We start from the raw sequence: 23,821 nt of genomic DNA on the forward strand, positions 1-23,821 counted from the left end.
GAGGCCAAGACAGATTAAGTAACTCGCATAACGTTATACCGCTAGGAAGTGGCAGAGCTGGCTGGTAGGAGAGGGAAGCCGGTTGGAGCGCCGGGAGACCTTCAAACCAGGCGACAAGCGACTGGGGCTGCCCCCAACACAGGGCTGCACGAACCTCTCCAAACGGGAGGCTCAGCGGAGGGGAACACAAACTTCCCCCAACCCCATACTCTGCAGCCGGCAGCAGCTTCTCTTACTCTCCCCAAGGACGAGGGCCAGGGCCTCGCTGGCTCCCCGCCCAGGCTTGGAGAGCCCAGGCTTGGAGAGCCCCCGGGGATCGAAGACCCATTTACCTGAGGGGAAGGTGGGCAGCAGCCCATCCCCACCACAGCGAAAGCGCCGCCTTCCCACTAGAGGGAGCCCGTTGACCACTTCCCAGAATTCCCTAGCCCTGCCGTCCAGAAGCGGAAGTGCTCTGGGCTGCACGTACCTCAGACTACACTTCCCAGAATGCCCGAGAGAAACGACCACGGTCCCGCCCCCTGAAGAGGAAGTACTTCCGAGTACGCTGAGCTTCTAGGCACTGAATTCTTGTAGGGGGTTCCTGAAACACTCAGGCTAGAGGAATTTTAAGAGCTATTTTTGTTGTTGCTGTTGTTATAAAATTGCTTTAATTCAGTTCTCTCCGCATTACAAGCCGGCAGTGGCCAGCCATGCTCCTTACAATACTGAGCCTGTAATTGCTGTTATCAAAATATACATCTGTGTCACCATAAAAAAAAACCGTAATTGCTGCCCCTCACGTCTTACAAGAAGAAATGCCAGCGCGGAGTTTGGCAAAGTTGTCCAATTTGGCGCTGCTACTGTCTTTCTTGGTGGCTCCTACCCATTCTGTAGTTGAAAGCTAAGCATCACTTTAGCCATGGTCAAGGGGCTTGAGAGGAGGTCAGGGTAGGGAGAAGAGGAGTCCGTAGTAAAACCTTAAAGAGCTGCCTATAGGAATAAGGATAAAAGGGTAATGGATCGCCTTTGGGGGAGACTGAAACCAAACTCCAAATTACCTCAGTTACTTGAAAATGGATTAGAGTGAAGTTTTTTTGTATCTTCAAGCATCTAAAGGAAACAAATGAAAATTCTCTCTAGGGAAGAGAGCATCATCATAGGCTTCAAATTATTTCTATAATTTAAAAACATATTAATATTGGACAAAGTAGTACTTGGAGAAAAAAGCATTATAAGATATACAAAGAAACAATAAGTTTCAAATTATCATGAATAACAGCTTCACATAATGTAAAAGCAAACTTGAAAAAGCAAAATTGCCAGAACCACAAGGAGAAAAGCAAAATTCTCAGTTAGAACGGGAGTTTTCAATACATATTTAGGAAGAAATGTGGAACTTTAAAAGCATATACTAAAACAGAAGAGAAGCTGAATCTGAAAATTAAAACATCCCCCTCGGGAATTTAATAAACAAATGACAAAAAATACAGTAAGTATATGGAAGGAAATGAGATTCATGAAATAGAAAACAAAATAGGTGGATTTTTTTTAAAAAGGGCCAAAAGAACATTCTGTGACTAAAACAATAAAATTGACAAAGTCCAGTAACAGTGATCAAGAAAAAAAGACAGAAATGGCATTATTACCAATTTCAGAAGTTAAAAAGGGAGCATCACTAAAGATTTTAACAGAACATTTTGAGGAATACTATAATGATAAATTTGAAAATATATGTGAAATGGTTATAAATTCCTAGAATGATCACATTTAAAACTAAAGTAAAATTACACAAAAATTACACATAATACCTAGTGATAAAATGCTGAAATTTTTACCTCCAAGAATGAAAATCAGGAGCATTCCCTGGCAGTCCAGTGGTTAGGACTCTGTGCTTCCACTGCAGCAGGCCCGGGTTTGCTCCCTGGTTGGGGAACTAAGATCCTGCAAGCCACAGCCTACTGATGGTAATGCTCTTAGCCACAAATGCCTGAGGCACTCACCTGGGCTCCGAACTACTCACACAGAGCCCCACAGACATTTCCCCCACTGGGGCCAGTGTTGTGGCTGGGCCAGCCTTTATGGTTCTTATTATTATCACAAGACACACTTCAGCAAAAAACCATTAGGGAAACCATTAGGCTTCCCTGGTGGCGCAGTGGTTAAGAATCCACCTGCCAATGCAGGGGACACGGGTTTGAACCCTGGTCCAGGAAGATCCCACGTGCCACGGAGCAACTAAGCCCGTGCGCCACAACTACTGAGCCTGCAAGCCACAACTACTGAAGCCCATGCGCCTAGAGCCTGTGCTCCACAACAAGAGAAGCCACCGCGATGAGAAGCCTGCGCACTGCAACAAAGAGTAGCCCCCACTCGCCACAGCTAGAGAAAGCAACGAAGACCCAATGCAGCCAAAAATAAAATAAATAAATTTTTTTTAAAAAATTAGAGAACTTTGAAAAACAAGATCTATTACTCACAGATACTGTCTACTTTCTACCTTGCTGTGTGGCCTCTGGGCCTGCAGAAGTCACTGATCTTATACCATGTTCCCGTTAAAAGTTCCATTTCGGTAGCTGGATATGCCTGGATTCTCAGAATTCCTACTTGGTAGAGAGCTCGGCCCTGGGGCCCTGCCTTTATTAGGTTTCAGGGGTGGGGTGTGTGGGGTTTCACATAGGTTCACTCATTATTGGCTAACCTGAAGCATAAGAGTGAGAATTAGGGTGTGGGAGAGTGGAGGCAGGCTCACTCAAGTGGTCAAGTATCTAGATTGCCAGGGGCTCCTGAAACGGGAACTCCATGGGTGTGGATGGCCTAGTGGTTATCCACTAGTGGTTATCCTTATCTGGTTGCTTTGCTAGGAGCTGGGTCATAGAGCCGGCAATATGTTTATACAAAATGCATGTCTTTTCATAAATCGTAGCAATATTCTCTTAGGTCAGTCTCCCAGGGCAATAGAAATAAAAGAAAAAAATAAACAAATGGGACCTAATCAACCTTATAAGCTTTTACACAGAAGAGGAAACCATAAACAAAATGAAAAGACAACTTACAGACTGGGAGAAAATATCCGCAAATAATGCAACCGAAAAGGGCTTAATTTCAAAAATATACAAACAGCTCATACAACTCAATAACAAAAACAAAAGAAAAAAAAAACCAAAACAACCCAATCAAAGCATGGGCAGAAGACCTAAATAGACACTTCTCCAAAGAAGACATACAGATGGCCAATAGGCACATGAAAAGATGCTCAACATCACTAATTATTAGAGAAATGCAAATCAAAACTACAATGAGGTATCACCTCACACCGGTCAGAATGGCCATCATCAAAAAGTCTACAAATAATAAATGTTGGAGAGGGTGTGGAGGAAAGGGCAACTCTCCTACACTGTTGGTGGGAATGTACATTGGTGCAGCCACTGTGTAAAACAGTATGGAGGTCCCTTAAAAAACCTAAAAATAGAGTTACCATACAATCCAGCAATCCCACTCCTGGGCATATATCAGAGAAAACTCTAATTCAAAAAGATACATGCACCCCATTGTTCACAGCACTATTTACAGTAGCCAAGACAAGGAAGCAATCTAAATGTCCATCGACAGATGAATGGATAAAAAAGATGTGATTTATATATATACACACACACACATACACATATACACAATGGAATACTACTCAGCCATAAAAAAGAACGAAATAATGCCATTTGCAGCAACATGGATGGACCTACAGATTATCATATTAAGTGAAGTAAAAAACAGAAAGACAAATATCACAAGCTATCACTTATATGTGGTCTCTAAAAAAATGATACAAAGGAACCTATTTACAAAACAGAAACAGACTCACAGACACAGAAAACAAACTTACAGTTACCAAAGGGGAATGGGGGGGAGGGATAAATTAAGAGTTTGGGATTAACAAACTACCATATATAAAAGAAATAAACAAGGTCCTACTTTATAGCACAGGGAACTATATTTACCTTGTAGTAAACTATAGAGGAAAAGAATATGAAAAAGGATATATATATGTATAACTGAATAACCTTGCTGTACACCAGAAACTAACACAACATTGTATATCAACTATACTTCAATTAGAAAACAGAAAAGGGGGCTTCCCTGGTGGCACAGTGGTTGGGAGTCCGCCTGCCGATGCGGGGGACACGGGTTCGTGCCCCGGTCTGGGGGGATCCCACATGCCGCGAAGCGGCTGGGCCTGTGAGCCATGGCCGCTGGGCCTGCGCGTCCGGAGCCTGTGCTCAGCAACGGGAGAGGCCGCAGCAGTGAGAGGCCCGCGTACCGCAAACAAACAAACAAACAAAAACCAGAAAAGAAAAAACTAGATGGCTTTTTAAATGGATGTCTTGGCAATCAAAAGCTTAATGTCAGGCATTTACTCTACAGGGTTCAATACCAGTCAGGGGTTACTTAGGAAAGCCACGTCACTATGATTTTAGAGATAAGGGAATTTTTAAATAGGAATTAGACCTTACACAAATGTGGAAGGAGAAATCAGAGCTTGTCAGATTCTGAGAATCCAGGCATATCTAAGCAGAAGCACGGTACGAGATCAGTGAATTCTGTGAACACAAGCCCAACTGCCACAATACGTTTTTTGTAAAATGACTTCCCGGGTCACAAGCAATGATGGATGGAATACGATGACAGAGAATAAAGCATTCTGTAAGGTCCACAGATGGTACTTTTATCAGAAGCGTTGGAAGAGGAAAGGCAGTTCCATATCTACAGCAACTGGTTTTTCCAGTGAAAAGAAAGTACTGTCCCTTCCACGATGGAAGTGGTCTCATGTAATCAAATTCCCAGCTGGGGGTTGGGGAGTCTCCTTTGGAGAAGAGCACCCAAATCTTCCTCCTCGTTCAACTGATCACACAGAACTCCTCATGAGGTCACAGGCATGGGCTGTGAGATGGAAGTCGCTGTAGAAGGAACTGGAGCTCTGGGAATTTGAGCCACTTGCTTGTGCAACTCACTTGTGACTCAGCACAGTCTCACACGTGTCACTTCCACTAGCTGATGAAGTGCTGCTGGTATGCCCAAATTTATGACTTCATTGCATAACTTTCTGGCTCATGGCCATGTATTTAGTTTTAACTAGGGACCAATAAAGCCAGAAGCTGCTTTCACAGAAGGAGTAATGTCACACGCAGAGGATGACATAACTCTGCTCCCAAATCCTAAATAGTTGTGTTGTGATCTCCATGCAGCATCCCTATCTGTCACAGACACGGCCTACATTACCAGGTACATACAACACAGACATTATCAAGGATCATAAAATTATTTTGGTAAAGAGCCATGTAGTAAATGGTTTAGGCTTTGCAGACCACTCAATCTCGGTCACAGCTACTCAACTCTGCCATTTTAGCATGAAAGCACCCGTAGGCAATATATAAAAGTGGTCATGGTGCTTTCAATAAAATCTTATTTACAGAAACAAGTGGCAGCCAGATTTGACCCATGGACTGTAGTTTGCCAATCCTTGAACTACACTGTGAAACAAAGATTGGACAGTGATGTAGCCCGGAGCTGGGACAATAAAAATGTATTGATAGCCCTACCAGATGACACTGAACTTCAATGGATGATATTTGCTAATAGGTATAGAGAAAAAAAAGCACGTCAGTTCAGTAGCTGCGTATGAGGTGCCAGCAGATGTGTTCTCTAGCAATAAAGCCACATCTGGAGCTGCAAATGGCATTAACTCCTAATTAAGTTTACAATAATCCCATGTCATTCTTCAAGATTCACCTGTCTTCTGCACAGGTCAAATGAGTGAACTGAATGGGAATGATGGAAATCATGACCCCTGCAGCTTTCAGGATACTGCTAGTGGCACTAATCTCTTCAATCCTTCCAGTAATCTAATACTGCTTTTGGTTTTCTGTTTTGGTACGTACAAGACAGTTACCGTGTTCACTTGTCCTTATCAAAACTGCCCTTGTACCACAGGCTAGAGAACCAAGGTGAGGATTCTGCCAGCTGGTTATTCCAAGTGCAACTCTGCATTCTGGAACTTGGTAAATAACCAGAGGATGAGTGCAGGGGTCCATTTAGACCAGCTCATGCGGATGGACCCAAGCAAAAACATCCCTTAATTATTTGTCATTTTTAAGTCCCTGTACTAACCAGTAAACCACAATGCCATTTTGGGGTCCAGGAATTAATGTCAGCTCTAGTGTCTAGTGCTTCCTTCATCTTCTGGGGATTTCCACTTACCTAATGCACAACCTCCATAAAATGTGGCCGGGAGTCATGCTGAAGAAGTCTAGGGATGATTTATGGTATTGGTAGGATACCAGGGTATATCCTCCCTCAAGGGGACCCGGCCTGCCCTTCATTCAAGATGCTCTAGAAATGGGAACTGACTCATGTTATGGAATTGGCTGAGGGACCACAACTCTCATGTTGATTCAGGTCAGACATGTTCATCAGACCTAGAGCGTTTCTCCTGATTCAAGTCAAGTAGGGTATTAGTAGACTTCCCATTTATTGCAGCCCTAGAGATAGCACATGAGCAAATGTAAAAACTCTTGTGTATCAAACCATTCTAATGATCCCTTTCATTTTGCTGTCATTGTGAAAAACATGCTCACTTTATCTCTGCCAATGAAGTGTTTCCACTTGACCAATGATGCCCCACGATCCCATTAGCCTCACTGAATTTAGGGAGCCCATTATGATGACGTAATTCCCCTCTCTCATTCCTGGCCTGCAGAGAAGAGTAGCTACAGAGCATTCCAAGACTGCTAACGCTCCCCTCACCAATACGTTTCTTAAACCTCTGGCAAAGGAAGTGTCCTATGAGCCCTCCCAGGGCACATAGTGGTTTTGGGTGAGCAGATCTTGTGTGATAAATCCACTCCAGCGGTCTGGCATTCCTATGCCTTTGTAAACCTTCTACAGTGGTGGTTCTCAGCTGGGAACAATTTTGGTCCCCCCTCCCAGGAAACATGTGGCAGTGTCTTGAGACTTTTTTCTTTAAGGAGCTGTGTTATGAATGAGCCCCACGTGGCTGGTACACGTGGAGATATCAAGGCACTTTTACTGTTACAACTAGGGTGGCAGGAAAGAGTATGTGCCATTCACTGGCCCATCTTACATTGCACAGGACAGCTCCCAACAACAAACAGCTATCCAGTTCAAAATGTCAGTCATGCCAAGGTCAAGAAATTTTGCTACAACACACTTAGAAAATTTTGACATTTGGACTTTAGAATATGCTAACTTTGGGTACAGGTTTCAGTCATTTGAGCAAACTGTTGAAGGCATTCCCAGGTACCCAAGCTAACATGCTGAGTCTGGAATGGGTGTTGAATGTACTCCTATCAACAAATCCAGCCTAATCAAATATTACATTACTTCCACCTGCTTCAATACCTACAAAACCCACAATCACACATTATTTCAGGTTTCTATTGATATAAATTATAAAATTCCTTATTTTAGCAAATATAGTATCTCCTCATGGTCATACTTTATACCTAGTGGGTACCCACCCCTTCCCTGCTCCCGTCCCCATGTCAAGGACTCCAGTCTGATTACTAGGTCTAGAAAAACGAGAGGTAGTGGAGGCAAGTCTTGAGGATCTACAGTATCCTGCAAGGAAACTATCTCAGAGCAGAGGCAGACTTCCTTCTAATAGCACAGGAGGCTCAACTAAGAGGTCACAGGTCAGAGGTCACAGGCCTCAGCTTTGTTGGAATCTGCCCATATATTTCCACCTCAAATTTCCAGGATTCTACTCCTTCCCACTGATGCCCTATGACATAAGAGAATCTACAAGGCTGTGAATCAATGTGTTGTCATTCAGCCACTGACTGAATTTGACTTTGGAGCCCCTTAAAAAAAAAAAAAAAGGAAGGAAAGAAACAAAGAAATGCTGATTATAACAAGTCCCCCAAAGTGTTGCTATGTAGCCAAGCTCAAAGCTAAGACAGAAAATCCTCAGAGGTAAAAACAGATTTCGAGCTCATGGTATCAAGTGGGAGTTGAAAGTGAAGGCCCTACAAAGGCCAGTGGAACTGGATACAAGCTAAAGATTTAGTCTTTAGCATAGACGGGAGTCAAGGTTAGAGTAAGCTATGCATTGGGAGTGAGTAGTGAACTACTCAACACTAAGAATGGAAGAGCAGCTCTTTCACTGAATGTGAAGAAAGAAACAGGTAGTCCCTAGTTGCTGCAGGTAGTAGTCCCTAGTAGCAACAGGTAGTCCCTAGCTGCCTTTGAACCAAACTAAAGAACAAGGTCAACCAGAACGGCAGATATGAGAATCAAAAAGGAAACCTCTCTGGAATCCTCACTGAACCAAGTCTAAGTTCTGTTCTACCTGTGGTCTTTCACTTACGGAAACAAACCTTTTGGGCTTACCACAGGGATCAACACTTTTTATCTGAAGGGCCAGAAAGTAAATATTTTAGGTTTTGTGAGCCACAGTGCTCGTCACAACACGGTCAGCACAATGGGAAACATTCAAAGATGGTAAATAAATGGATGGGGCAATAAAGATCTTTTATGTTCCAATAAAGCTTTAAAGGCAATGAGCCAGACTGGGCTCACAGGAGGTAGTTTTCCAGCCTTTGACTTCACTCACTAAACTACAAATTACCTTGACAGTTGGTGGGCTATCCTGATATCTACCAAACCAAACCAAACAAAACATGAAAGGCCTAGGATTTCTGACATCTAATGCAATGCAATTTGAGGTAGCATGGACTTTACATACATGTGAAAGTGTGGTCTAGGAAACCAATCTTGGAAACCTGCCTTTCACATTAAATACATCTTTTGCTGAGTAAAGCCCTTTAACCAAGTAAGTGTTAAACATCAGTGAAATGACTAAGAAGTAGGAAATGGTATGCAAACCTCCTCCTTAACAACTTGTTCCCATCATTCTAGGTTTCTTCCCTATGCATGTTTTTCCTTAGGGAATCATTGATAAATTTTACCTCTAAAACTTACCTATTTCCACTCTCTATCTTCAGGATTTGCCCAATCACTGTTACTTTGTAAACAATTAAAAAAATTTTTGGGGGGGAAATTCCTTTTTTCCCACAGCTAACGGTTCTCTGTGTCACAGTGTCTGGAATGACCCAGCTACTTCCCCAGTCAGACCAAACACTTGAAAGGACAAGCCGATACCCTGGGCTATCCATCCATTCACCCAGTAATGAAGTCTGATGAGGAGAACTAGGATGTGTAAATTTCTACTGTTGGAATTAAAACAGAATATTCTGGGCTGTAGTTACACTAATATTCTGCATCTTTGAATAACCATATACATTTTTTCTTTTTATAACTGATTTCCAGAGTTCTATTCCTTAATTTTGGCCATATATATATATATACCTCATGATGATAGGATTTCTTACCGTGAGGGATTAATATGTTCTTAGTAATTTTTAATATTATATTTTACATTATTTTACTACCTATTTTACTATAAAAATAACAGTATTTTACTGGAAAATTGATGCTCAATGAAAAGTTTAAAATATGGAAGTTAAATGTGGAAAAAAATCCCTGAAAATCTTGCCACTGTTTACATAAGGGTGAATATCCCTTTACAGATGATAGGATGCATTAACACACACACATACGTATTTGATTAAGGTATGTGATGTACCTAAAATACATTAAACTGTTACATGCTTCTGTCGTAAGTTTAAGCCATCATTTTAACAAATCTGTTATTACATAAGTACCTCAAAATATAAATTCCTATTGAATATTTCACTTTTACAAAATTTAGTAACATTTACGTGCTACTCACCTTTTCTATTTGAATTTCCTAATTATAAGATCCAATTCTATTATTTCTATATCAAAGGGATGCACATTCTATATTTTGATATGTACTCACCAACTTCACTTTGAAAATCAATTTTTCAATCCACTGCTAGGAAAAAGTGTGCAAGTAAGTCATTGAATAAATGTTTGATGAAATTACCAAATTTCAATAATTTTTTTCTTTTTATCTCAGGCCAGAGAGGAGTAGGGAGATAGAGAACTTGACAAAAGTAATCTACTTCAAACAGCCTCTTTTCTCTACTTAAGATGTCTTGATGAAAGTAATGCTAAAACCCTTGGAAGACAATCACATCAAAACCTAGACGGAAATGTGGTGAATAAGAAACCAACAATCAGTTCATTTACTAAGAAATGTTTGTCCTCTGTCACTGTCATTAGTAACTCTTTCTGACACTTAAACCTCTCCCTTGACATCCCTGAAAAAAGGGTCAACAGTATGTTTTCTGTATTGCAAGATGAACAATCCATTTCCAGTAAGTCTATACTGTCACAAAAGATAACTGAATTTGTACTGTATAAAATTAACAGAATATCAGACAAAGTCCAAGATAAGATGCAACTTGAAGCGAGGCTAGGGGGAGACAAATGGAGCTAATCATAACAGGACAATGCCACATTAATATTACAAACTGCAGTAATGAGTGGTTTTCTAACACTTCAACTCTTTGTCTCCCTGAATTACTTTTAAGGCCACATTTAGGTTAACTGCTCTGAATACAAATTTTTATGAAATTTTGGAGGGGACTGCAACATAATTTTCAATAAGTTTTTCCTCATTCATTAATTGAACAAATATCGAGCACCTACAAAGTAGCAAGCAATGTTCAAACTGTAGATTCAGAACAAACATCTCTGCATTCATGGAGTTTACGTTGTAATGGGCATAAATTTTGGCATGTCCATCATACTTTTGTACAAGGCCTGCTAAAACTCATACTAAGGCTTCTCCCCTGAGTAATATTTAATAGAGGTCAAAGGTCAAACTGAAGCCCTTACTATACCATTTATCAGGGTTCTCTGCTGTGTGGCCTGACTACTGGGACATGTTGAGCTATGGCTGAAACACCAACTTTAATGAAACAAATGATTTTTTTTCTTTTGAACTTGATGATTGTAAGAATTCACATGACACCTGAGTTATTGGTTTTTTTAAAAAAATCATTTTATGGAACTTTTGTCGTGTGCGGGCTCTCTGATGGTCTTACCACTCCTATCACTTTTATAGGATTTATCAGCAGCATGGATTCTGTGATGAATTGTTAGATTGGAGCGCCAACTGAAGCTCTTACCACAGGTCTCACACTTGTAAGGCTTCTCCCCTGTGTGCACTCTCTGATGAGACTGTAGCTGTGAAGACCGACTGAAGACCTTACTGCATCTGTCACATCTGTACGGCTTCTCTCCAGTGTGGACACTCTGATGAAGCTGAAGACTTGAGGCCTGACTGAAGTGCTTCCCACACTCCCCACACTTATATGGTTTCTCTCCTGTGTGGACCCTCTGATGCATGTCGAGGTTCAGGCTCCACTTGAAGCCCTTCCCACACTCCTCACATTTGTATGGCTTTTCTCCAGTGTGGACTTTTTGATGGGCTTGAAGGTGTGAACTCCGACCGAAGCTCTTCCCACACTCTTCACATTTGAATGGTTTTTCTCCGCTGTGGACTCTCTGATGGGCCAGAAGATTTGAAGCCTGTCTGAAGACTTTCCCACACTCCTCACAATTATATGGTTTCTCTCCGGTGTGGATTCTGCAATGAATTTTAAGATCTGCTCTACGACTAAATCCCTTCCCACACTCTTCACATTTGTATGGTTTCTCACCAGTATGGATCAGCTGGTGGATCTGAAGTCGTGAACTCTGATTGAAGCCCTGCCCACACTCCTCACACTTGTAAGGTTTCTCTACGCTGTGGGCCTTCTGATGGATTTGAAGATATGAACTCTGACTGAAGCCCTTCCCACATACCTCACATTTATAGGGCTTTTCCCCTGTGTGGACAACCAGATGAACTTGATAATGGGAGTTCCTCCTGAAGCTCTTCCCACACTCATCACATTTGTATGGTTTCTCTCCTGTATGGACTCTTTGATGTGCCTGAAGGTTTGAACTCAGAGTAAAGCCTTTACCACACACATTACATATGTATGATTTCTCTCCAGTGTGGACTCCCTGATGGGCCTGAAGACTTGAAGGCCGACTAAAGCCTTTCCCACATTCCTCACATTTGTAGGGTTTTTCTCCTGTGTGGACCCTCTGATGAATGTATAGATTTGAGCTACAAATGAAGCCCTTGCCACACTCCTCACATTTGTATGGTTTCTCTCCCGTATGGACTCTCTGATGTGACTGAAGGTGTGAATTCCGACTGAAGCTCTTATCACACGTGTCACATTTGAATGGTTTCTCCCCAGTGTGGACTCTCTGATGGTCCTGAAGGTGAGAGGCCTGACTGAAGGCCCTCCCACACTCCTCACAATTATAAGGTTTCTCTCCCGTGTGGACTTTACAATGAACAGTAAGTGCTGACCTACGACTGAAGCCTTTCCCACATTCCCCACATTTGAACGGTTTCTCTACAGTGTGGACTTTCTGAGGAGTCTGCAGCTGTGAGCTCTGACTGAACTCCTTGCCACACTCATCACACTCACTGCGTTTTCCTCCCATGTGAACTCTCTGATGAATATGAAGAACCGAGCTGTAACGGAAGCCTTTTCCACACTCACTGCACATATGAGACTTCTCTTTTGAGTGTAATTGCTGGTGAAGATCAAAGGTGGAGAGATCGGTGAAGGTTTCTTTACATTCATTACACTGGTAAGGTTTTTGTCCTGTGTAAATCATAGTATTCTGATCCAGTGTTGAAACCCTCGTGCTGTCTTTTCTATAATCACTGTAGCCGTAAGATTTTTGAACCTTGTGTACTCCATGAGCATCAAGGTGATGTGAAATCCAACTGATGGTGTCAGCATCCTCTTTACACTGACACAGTTTATTTTTCATGGAAATTTGCTGGTGTCTATTCTGATAATTCTGTGACTCAGTCAATGAAGTTTTCATCCAAGAATCCCGGGCTCTCAAAGTTGCAAACCTTGGATTTCCAGTACTACTGGGATCACCTGCTTTATCATTTAATATATGGTTCTCATCTTCAGAAATTTGAATAGAGAGTCCTGCCCCAACCTGGCAGGGGGAATCACCTTGTTTGTGGAACTGACAACTATTTATCATGGAGTCTTGGCATCTGGTTAAGTCATTTGCAATTTGTTGCCAGATTTGCCGGCAGGAAAGCTCTTCATGTGATCCTCTGTCTTGAACGGCCCTCAACTCACTTTGATTGTTTTCTTCTATAAGGACAGAGAATTCAGAGATGTGGACACGTGAAAGCTTTGTTCAAAGATTCAAGATTTTACACTTAAGACACAGTATGAGACTTTAATGAACCTCAGGATGGTTCAGCTTATCTTTCGCACCACAAATGAAGTTCTCTGGTTTATATACTGACAGAAACCAAGAGATGGTCCATTAAACTCCCAAATACTTAGCATTAATGAAACCCATTTAAAACCAAATGATTACCATGTGACATACTATTTAAATCATCTTTCAAAAATTATATGTCATTCCTACCACAATACAGTATCAATAAAGACAAGCATTTTGCTGTGCTCACAGCTTTAACAGTGCCTGGCAGCTAGTCAGGGCTCAAGAAATGCATGCACAGGTGAACCCAGTTTGATTTCCAGGATTCTCTACAATTCTAAATCCCAGGTTAAGTTTGAACCAAGTCAGAGAAGCGAAAGAGCTTTTACAAGTCAGGTATCAGATACTGGAAAAGGACTGGAAAGTACAGTTTTGCTGAAAAGCTGAAATGCTGCACCAGAGGCAGCAGTACACCAAGGGGGTTAGTGCTGAGGAGAATATGAAAGGTGCTAAGAATCAGGACTTCCTCAGTGGCGCAGTGGTTAATAATCTGCCTACCAGTGCAGGGGACACAGGTTCGAGCTCTAGTCCAGAAAGATCCCACATGTTGCAGAGCAACTAAGCCCGTGAGCCACAACTACTGAGCCTGTGCTCTACAGTCCGCGTGCCGCAACTACTGAAGCCCACATGCCTAGAGCCCGTGCTCCGAAACAAGAGAAGCCACTGCAATGAGAAGCCTGCGCACCGCAACGAAGAGCTGCTGCCACTTGCCACAACTAGAGAAAGCCCGTGTGCCACAACGAAGTCCCAATGCAACCAAAAATAAATTAATTACTTTAAAAAAAAGGTTCTAAGAATCAGTGGGGGTAAAAAAAAGCATGAAGACCTATGCACTGGATCCTTCTGAGGCATTTGTGCTGCCTAATACGTTCCCCTGCACCCCTGCCAAGTAGGAGTCAAAATTTAGAGGCTAGGGAAGAATGCTGTCTCTTAAAAACAGCATGGAAAATTTTTGGACAGAGATATATTGGTCTTCAACAAGAATGAGTTCCAAAGTGAAGCATGACATTTATGAGTCAGCTGGAATAAATTCCATAGCTTGTGATAAGTATTGAGAAGAAACAGACTAGAAACTGTTAAAGAATGATCAAAGCACTCAAGATGACATTATCTAAAATGACTTCTACAGGATACATACAAATGCACACACACACAAAATGTTTGTAGAGCTAACAAAGATCGATTTCTTATTAGTGAGGCTGGCTTTGGAGGAAACAAATGGGACGCAGTGGGGCAAATCTTTTAAGGGAAAGGCTAACTCACCAGCTGGCTGTCTTCTGAGACCAGTTCTCCCCTGGTATAAGGGATAAGGAAATAGAATTTTCTTTCCTTCTATGGGAGAACTACCTAAGAAGTAGACATAAGAATCCTCATTCAAAACAGTATTTCCTCCCCAGATGAATATGCTCTGCTACTAAGAGCTCAAGGAAAGTCACAGGGAAAGCATTTTACTCAGTTTGGTTATAATTACTGGTTCTATACATGTGTTTTATGCAAGTTGATGAGGGCCAACTTGTACAGAAAGGCGAACACACACAACATGGGCACCTGAGAAGTTAGAATTAGGCTAGGAATTCATTTGAAGACAAAAAAACATTTGGCAATATCCCTTATTCACTTGGATTTGTTCACCGTCTACTAGCTATTTTCATGGAAGGCTAATTTCTCTATCCATTAACTCATTTGTTTATTCAAGAAATATTTAAGAGTCCCTGTCACGTACCAAGATTATGCTAAGCACTGAGGCTAGTGAGCAATAAATATAACAGACCAAATTCCTCCTCCACTCCTGGATTACCCTCCAGTGGAAGAAAGAGAGGTGAGAAACAGGTGAACAAATATGTACATGAGTGAAATGCTTAGAGACAAAACAAGGCAGGGCAGAGAGAGTAAGAAAGAGAGGACTGTATTTTCCATAGGGTGGTCAGAGGACAGTGAGTGACTGAAAGAAGTAAAGAGGCCTAAAAGATTACAGGTGAAAGAGTATTCCAAGCAGAGAGAAGGACAAGGAAAAGGCTCTGTGGCAGAAGCATCCTTTGCAGGTCTGGAAAAGATAGGGTAAGACGGAGGAGAGGAGATGTATTCAGGGAGGTGGTGGGGAATGAACCGCAGCCCACAGAAGACTCTAGAAGCCACTTTAAGTGGTTTTTATTCTAAGTAAAAGAAGCCACAAGAGAATTTTGAAACAAGAACATAACTTGACTTAAAGTTATTTTTCTCTGCTACTTAAAGAACAAACTGTGGGAGGAGAAGGGTGGGAACAGCTGACCAGTACAAAGACTATACAATAATCCTGGAAAGAGATTTCCAACTGGGACCAGGTGATGGACAGCACAGGGCTGGTGAGAAGCAAAACAGAGAGCTAACCACAAGAACTCACGATTCCTTGGTTCTTACCTAAATTTCTATCTGGGTTGCTGAATTCATCAACCAAAGCCTCTCTTCTCTTTCTATATGTTTTGTATCTCATTTGAAGAATGAGAACATGCAAAGTCACAAGTTAACATGAACAGGCTAGAGCTAAAGTTTACTAGAAATTTGAGTTCCAACTGCATATTCAAGATATTGAAAGCTGTGTTTTTCAAACTTTGTATCACGACCCATTGAAGAAACAGCATTTATTTCACAACCTAGATACACACGTAGAAGTATACATTACTAAAACGAAGCTTGAATGACCTATTTCTAACCAATGTCTATTTTCATGAAATCTGTTCCCACTGGCTCTCACACCACTCATGCCATCACCCAGACTTTTTGCTGCAATGTGTTGTACTCTTCCTAAGAAACTCTGATATTTTCTATACTATTTTATTTCATTAAAAAATCACACGTAGGGCTCAATAAATTGGCTTTATAATCCACTAATGGCAGGGAGGGAAATCTGAAAAAGAATACACAAGGTACAACAAGATACTGTCGATTTACAGTTCTTTTACAAAACAAATGAAAAGAACCTGAAACACACTGTTTAGAAAGACCAAAGACATCCTCTCGTGTCCCACAGGAATTGCAAAAGTCTGGTTCCCAAACTCAGGGAACCATCTCAAGAGGCCCAAAGCCTTGAAACACCAAGGTCACAAAGACACTCGCAGAGAAAGGCTGTCCTCACCCACTGAGACCAGGTTCCGGAAATTTTCTACCATCACATCCTGGTACAGCTTCCTCTGGGCCGAGTCCAGCAACCCCAGCTCCTCCTCTGTGAAGGCCACGGCCACGTCCTTGAAGGTCACCGCCTCCTACGACAAACAACACCACCTCAATCTTATACCCAGTGGCCAGTGGAAGAGGGGCAGCCCCGAGGAGAAGAGGAGGATGGGAAGTTGCTCTGGTTCCTGTGCAGTGTGCAGACTTCCCAGCACCCCCTCTTTCCATCCTGCCAATGCCACATACCGACTTTCCTCAGCCTCACCGGATGTGCAGCTATGAAAGAGAAAGCTTTGTGTATTTACCTGCGGCTCTCAGACAACTCGTAAGTAAACTCCCTAGAATTCTAACCGCTGGATCCTGAACTAAAAAGCTTTCACTTTTTAATTACTATTGCCAAGTGCCCCAGAAACAGTTACCAATTTAGTCCCGGCAGTATTTGATGGCACCTGCTTTCTCATTGAGGTGGGAACCAGCCGAGGAGGAGTGTTATATGTGGAAATTAACCAAAAGGCCATGCCAGGTCTCTGAATGAAAACTCTCTCTTTCCCCGTTTCTGTCTTTCGGTCAAATGCAATACTCTGACTCCAGACCCTTGGTTTTCTGAGTGAGTCTGAGTTGGTTCCTCCTTTTTTCACAACCCCTATCCTTTATATTTAAAACAAAGATGAAACCAAGCACCTCTTCATACAATTGTTCTGAGGTGTCTATGCAGTGACAAGTGCTTTAAGTACCACTGGACTTTTTAAACTAAGGTCATGTATTACTCTGATTAGAAAAAAATATAAGATGGAAAAAGAAACAAACCAGTAAATAAAATACACAAAGGGTCTGACTCAAGCATGGGGAAGACTGAATCTAACTCTGGTCATGAGAAAACTTCTAACAATACATTATTTTTTCTGCGTGAAGCAGCAGTTTGATCCTGCTGGGCTGTGTCATATTTGGATATTCTACCAAAAAACATCCAAGGCACCACATATAAAACATACCTCTTCAATCATGAATACCTAAACCTAGTATGGTAAGGGCAAAAAGGGGCAATATTCTTCAGAACAGATATTTTGAGAAAAAGGTTAAATCAGGAACACTGTCACTGCAGTGTTCCTAAAACAGTAAAAGGGCTTCCCTGGTGGCACAGTGGTTGAGAGTCCACCTGCCGATGCAGGGGACACGGGTTCATGTCCCAGTCCGGGAAGATGCCACATGCTATGGAGCAGCTAGGCCCGTGAGCCACAGCCACTGAGCCTGCGCATCCAGAGCCTGCCTGTGCTCCGCAACAGGAGAGGCCACAACAGTGAGAGGCCCACATACCGCAAAAAAAAAAAAAAAAAAAACAGTAAAAGTCTTTAAACTAAATGTCTGTGAATAAAGAATAGTTTAAAAAATAGGTGCATAAGTTTGTGGGAACATGATAAAGCAATTAAAAGTGAATGTTAGCTAGTATTAAATGAAAAAAAATTTTAAACTGTATCTATGTTATAAATACAAATACACAGCTATGAATACATATGATAAAGAGACTACAAAAATATAAAAGCAGCTAATTTGTAAGCAGGTAAGCAGTAAAGTGGAAGATGTTCTTCATTTCCCTTAATTTTTCTTTTACTTGTGAAATAAAAAAATGATGAAATAAAACAAATATTAAAACCAAAACCAATTAGGGCTTCCCTGGTGGCGCAGTTGTTGAGAGTCCACCTGCCGATGCAGGGGACACGGGTTCGTGCCCCGGTCCAGGAAGACCCCACATGCTGCGGAGCGGCTGGGCCCGTGAGCCATGGCCGCTGAGCCTGCGCGTCCGGAGCCTGTGCTCCGCAACGGAAGAGGCCACAGCAGTGAGAGGCCCGCGTACCGCAAAAAACAAAACAAAACAAACAAACAAAAAAAACAAAACCGAAACGAATTAAATGTAAGAGGAATTTTTTTTCTTTCAGTTAATCTTTATTTTATTTTTTAACATCTTTATTGGCGTATAATTGCTTTACAATGGTGTGTTAGTTTCAACAGGAATATTTTAAAAAGCACACATGGCACACTCAGGTCCTCATATGCTTAGACTCTCCTTGAAGAGAAAAACCCATATGGAACTATACTCAATATTCTGTAATAACCTATAAAGGAAAAGAATCTGAAAATATATGTATATATATATATGTATAACTGAATCACTTTGCTGTACACCTGAAATTAACACAACATTGTAAATAAACTATACTCCAATCCAAAAAAAAAAAAGAAAAAGAAAAAAAAGAGGAAAACCTGTGTCCAATGTGAGTACAAAAATGGCATTTTTAACAGCAAGAAAGGCAAGCTCTACTCACCTGGAATGTGCTCATTTTCTCTCTCCTTCTGGGGAAGTGCAGAGTCCTAGGAAGACAGACAGAGAAAGAAGAAAAAAGTCAATGGAAACTGGTTAAAAAAAAAAAAAAGTTACTAACCCACGTGGTGCTCATTGTGAATTACCAAGGCTCCCAGTCCTCCGGTGACTGCAGCTGATTATGCTTGATTAGCAGAGCCCCACACAGATACCAGATGCCCCCGTAACCCCTCTCAGTGGCTGTGTGAGGAATGACCTGCCCATCCACACACAGTGGCCCCCTCACAGTGTGCCTGCAGCTTCCACAGTGGTCATTCTTATTCTGGGTATGGTGTAAACAGAGACCATGTAAATAAGAGTAGGTTTTGGAGTCAACATGCATGGGCTGTGATCAGGCTATGCCATTCACTAGCAGTGTCATCCTGGGCAAATTATTAACATGTCTTTGCCTCAGTTCTGTCATCTGCAAGCGGGGGAGAACAATGGCATCCACCTTGTGAGATCGTTGTAAGGTAAAAAGCTCTGAGAACACCATCGTCAGGGTTTCTTATTTCTTAGCAACTGCGGTAAAGCAGATGATATTTTAGTTAGAAATTATCCTTAGAGATGTGATTTCTACCAACAGAACACTGTCAGACATGTGGAGGTCATAGGTTGTTGCCCTGTTATGTGAGAGTCTTTAGACTTCTGAAAATCTCTGCTTGTCTTCCTAAGGATTTTGTTACTGCAACAATAATATTTAAATTGACATGGACAACTTTTTACAAAAGATATAAAAATACGTTCAGTTTCGTTTTAAACAGGAAATACTGTTTTGACAATTATGCACAGAGGTAAAGAGAACTAATAAAAGCCAGGATTCTGCAACAACAATAAAAAAAAGTTTGACAGTCCATACCTAATTCAAATTTAAAAAGACAAGAATCTGAATTGTAATTATATCATTATAAATATAGGAAAGTTTAAGAAATAAACGGGAGACTTCCCTGGTGGTGCAGTGGATAAGACTCTTAACTCGCAACGCAGGGGGCCCGGGTTCGATCTAGTACAAAAGATGGCAAAGATTCCACTCCCCAAAGCCTGGGAGAGATATATCTTCACAACTTCTAATGACCTCCATTTTGATTCTATACTTGCTAGCTGTCTTCTGCTCAATTCAGGATTTTGAAAGGGGCCCTGACAGTTGACAATAATTAGTGGGGGAATAAAATCATTGGACTAAGTAGGGCTTTGGTGAATCCAGCTCAGTTTTATCTGTGACATCCAGCAGGGTCAATTTCCTCGGCCTGTTTCCAGAAAAGACTCTCTCTTGAGCTTCTCGAATTTTCACGTGTACGTGAATTACTGCGGGATCTTGTTGGAATGCAGCCTCCTGGGACCCCTATGCAGAAATTATAAATCAGAAGGTCTTGAATGGGGCTCAAGGCTGGGCATTTCTATCTGAGTGATGCCAATGCTGCGGTTTGTGGACCACAATTTGAGTAGCACTGCAGTGTAACATCACTCCCACACAAAACAGCCTCCACTACACAGAAACATACACAAAGAGTAACCAGACAAAAAGGCACTAAAACATTTACAACTGTTATCTTTACATCCTAAAGTTACAATTAAAAATTTTCTTTCTGTATATATCTGCATTTTTCCATAATGATTATGCTACTTCTATGATATACATGTTATTTGAAATAAAATAAATGACCCAGTTGAGAAAACTACCTTAAAAACTCATCCAGTAGCCTAAACCTTGCTCTCAAGGTCCCCACGATTAAGTCACAATCAACTTTCATGATGATTCTAGCCAGTACCCTATGCTCAAGGAGACTATACCAAAGGGATTAGCAAACTCAGGTGCTGGACTCAAAGTGCCTGGGTCCCAACCCCAGCCCTCCCTCCTACCATCTGGGTGAGGATAGGCCAACAAGGTTGTGTTCCCTGCCCCCATCTCCTCATCGTTAAAGTAGAGAAAACTGCAGTACCAACGCACAGAGCCACTACCTGATGGAAAGGTGTTCATTTGCATAAAGCTTTTAGAATGGAAATTAGTGACCAAGGCTCAGTTATAATCGTTACCCATGTCCCACACGTTCTACAATTTATATGAATATCTTAAGTAGAAGAATGCCAAGTCCTACTCACGTGGGGCTCTGTTGCCTCTTCCTCCGTGCAGTGCTCTTGGAGAAGTCAGGGCTGGGGAAGGAAAGGAGACTGTGAAATACCAGGGCTGTGTTTCCATCCCCAATAATTCATACCGCACCCCCTCCGGCCCCCGTACCAGCTAGAAGTCCTCTCCTTCCAAAACAAGCCAGGAGTCCAGGACAATTCAGCTTCCTAGGCTCACAGAATCCCGCTGCGAAATGGGTGCCTCCCGAATTAGAGTAGTATTAATAACAATGTACCAGGCAGTTGTAGACCTTTTATTTGTACTATCTCGTTTTTTCTCACAACACTATATTAAGAAAGCATTCCTCTTCCCCCCTTTTCACAGAACAGCAATGGAGGCAGAGGAGTTAAGCAACTCACCCAGTGTGACGCCGTATGAAGTGGTAGGGCTAGGTGGGGGGCGGGGTCAGGTTACGGGTGAAGAAAACCGGGGAGACCCTCAAACCCCAGGAGGCACGACCTGAGCCCACCCCATCCCGGGTACGTTACCAAATGCAAAGAAGCTCCGCCCGGGGGACGTACATCACCACTCTAGGCCCTCAAACCTCCGCTTTTAGCCACTCCTCCTCTTTCTCCCCAAATGAAAGTTCTGTAAATGTTGGCCCCAGGCGCATGTCGGGGAAGCTTGAATGGGTCGAGAGGAGCGGACCTGAAACACCATAATCAGGAAAAAGATGGCTGCTACGTTGTCCTCCTGGGGCGGAAGTGCCTGCGACTAACCCGGAGCTCCTGGACCACATTTCCCAGAATTCCGCGGGGAAACGTTTACAGCGAGGCGTTACTGTAGCTGCAGTATATGGGACTACACGAGTTTACGAGCTCTGGACTACATGTCCCAGAATGCAAGGGTGGGTGCCGGTGTGTGTACCGGCACGAGCTCTGGACTACATGTCCCACAAGGGGTGTGGGTGTGTGTGTGTGGGGGGGGGGGGCGGTGCGCGCCTACGTGTACCGGCTACAGTACCCTTTCTGCACTACACTTCCCCCGAAGGTTCGAGCGGAAAACGGACAGAGCCTCGCCCCACCCCCCCTAATGCGGAAGTGCTTCCCTGGTTTTCACTTTCCGGAATCCCTGAGGTCTCAGGCAGTCTTGTCGTTCTACCGTGTCGGCCTCAGAAGAGTGTAGATTCTGTTCATTGAAAGGCGTACAAGCTCAGTAGAATTTTGGACGTCTTCAAGAGGCTAAGCGACATAAAGGCATTACCAGCCACAGAGGCTTCCTGGTAAACCCCAAAGAGTTTCACCATTGGAATAAGGGGAGAAGGAAATTGGGCTTTCTGTCAGGGACTGAAGCCAAACGCCAAAACACCTAATTCCCTGAAATTGTGTAAAGGTGAACGTGTTTTGTTAGCATCTTAGAACCCGTTTAGAAGCAAGTGAAAATCCTTTCTAGAGACAGACGTCAACATCCTAGGTCTCAAGTTATTTCTGTAATTATAAAATCTATGACATTGATATCTGACCAAGTGAACTTTAAGGGGGAAAAAAAGCATTACTTGACATACGGAGGGGCACTTCACAGTCATAAAAGTTTAAAGTTAAATGAAACTAGTAACTTCGGCTCATACTTTATAAAGCAAAAATTGACAGACCCATGAAGAGAAACATTCAAATTCATAATTGGATCTGGAGATTTTAACACATATATAGAGGGAAATGTTGAGCCTTAAAAAGCATATATTAAAGTAGAAAGGAAGTTGAAAATTGATTCGGAAAACATCCATCTCAGGAAGTTAATAAATGAATAATAAAACTGAAGAAGGCAGATGGAAAAAAGATCAGATTAATGAAATACAAAACAAAATAGATCTCACACACACCCACAACCCCCCCCCAAAAAAAAACCCCCAAAAGGATCATCCATGGTATAAACAAAGATTTTTCCAAAAATTTGTTCCAAATTCTTTCAGGAAAATATCCTCCAAGAACTATTCCTGACTTAAGCCAACATAGCACACAGGATTTCTTTCCACTACAAGTAAATTGAAATCTTGGATATAGAATAAAATACAGTAAAATGATTAAAAGTATTATTTATTCACCGCCTGTTCCCTATGGCACACTCCACTCCCTTCTCTACACCGTAAGCTACCATTCTAATTTGTTTGATGTGTTTTCTTTTGGGTGTGTTATTGTGCAAAATGTGCACTTGTGTACATTTTCAATTTATATATTGTCATAAAATTCATTCTGGTGTTTATTTCCTTCATTCAGGAGTATGTTTTTAAGATTCACCCATCAATCTAATTTGTTTCCTAGAATTCCATTTTCTGCACCCACATTTTACCTATACTCTTCCAACTGCCATGCCAATAACAATAAAATAAACATCTTCTTACATTTGTTTATAGACGTATCTGAGAATTTCTTTGGAATACATACTCAAGTGAAATTATTTCATAGCAAATGTGTATACTTTAATAATATAGCCAGATTTGCCTCCTGAATGGCTACACCAGTCCAGATTACCAAGAGTTGCAGGCCAGGTTTTTGTGCAACCACTTACCTTCATTTGGACGACTCATCACCCTGTTTTGCTAGTGTATTAAATGTATAGTAGTATCTTGTTTTAGTTAAATTTCTCTGATTTCTAATAAGTTTGATCTTTTTTTCAAATGCTTGGTATCTATAAATGTCTACTTAAACCTTTTGCCCCATTTTCTAATGTGAACGCTATCTTTTTCTTCCTAATTTCTATTACATATTCTGATTAAGACCTTTTCAGTTTTACCAATTACAAGTATCCTTTCCTAGTTGGGCACGTGTTTCTAAAATTTTTCTATTGTGTTCTTCATGGAATAGAAATCTTTAATTATAAAAGATAATAAAACAATAATTTCTTAATATCTGTGCTTCTGAAACTCCTCAGGTGAAAAAATACATTTCTAC

At 41.7% G+C, this 23,821-nt stretch overlaps 1 protein-coding gene across 13 annotated transcripts in view; it reads right to left on the reverse strand.

Annotated features, from left to right (window-relative positions):
* LOC131744719 (zinc finger protein 227) overlaps window positions 1–22,061 on the reverse strand; it is a 44,505-nt gene extending 22,444 nt beyond the window's left edge. For 2 of the 13 annotated variants that reach the window (XM_059044491.2, XM_067020157.1), the window contains exons 1-4: window positions 21,455–21,814; window positions 20,909–20,959; window positions 18,774–18,819; window positions 16,418–16,544 (exon numbers count right to left, since the gene is read on the reverse strand). In XM_059044491.2, the coding sequence (XP_058900474.1) occupies window positions 16,418–16,544; window positions 18,774–18,788 (142 nt within the window). In that variant the 5' untranslated portion in view covers window positions 18,789–18,819; window positions 20,909–20,959; window positions 21,455–21,814. Of the gene's footprint in view, window positions 1–10,959; window positions 13,170–14,568; window positions 14,653–15,702; window positions 15,815–16,417; window positions 16,545–18,773; window positions 20,151–20,908; window positions 20,960–21,044 lie in introns of those variants that run through there. The other 11 variants (XM_067020159.1, XM_067020161.1, XM_067020160.1 and 8 more) reach the window with 11 other exon arrangements.
* Between the last annotated feature and the right edge of the window lie 1,760 nt (window positions 22,062–23,821).

This window comes from Kogia breviceps, chromosome 18 (assembly GCF_026419965.1).
Source record: "Kogia breviceps isolate mKogBre1 chromosome 18, mKogBre1 haplotype 1, whole genome shotgun sequence".
Classification (NCBI taxonomy): domain Eukaryota; kingdom Metazoa; phylum Chordata; class Mammalia; order Artiodactyla; family Physeteridae; genus Kogia; species Kogia breviceps.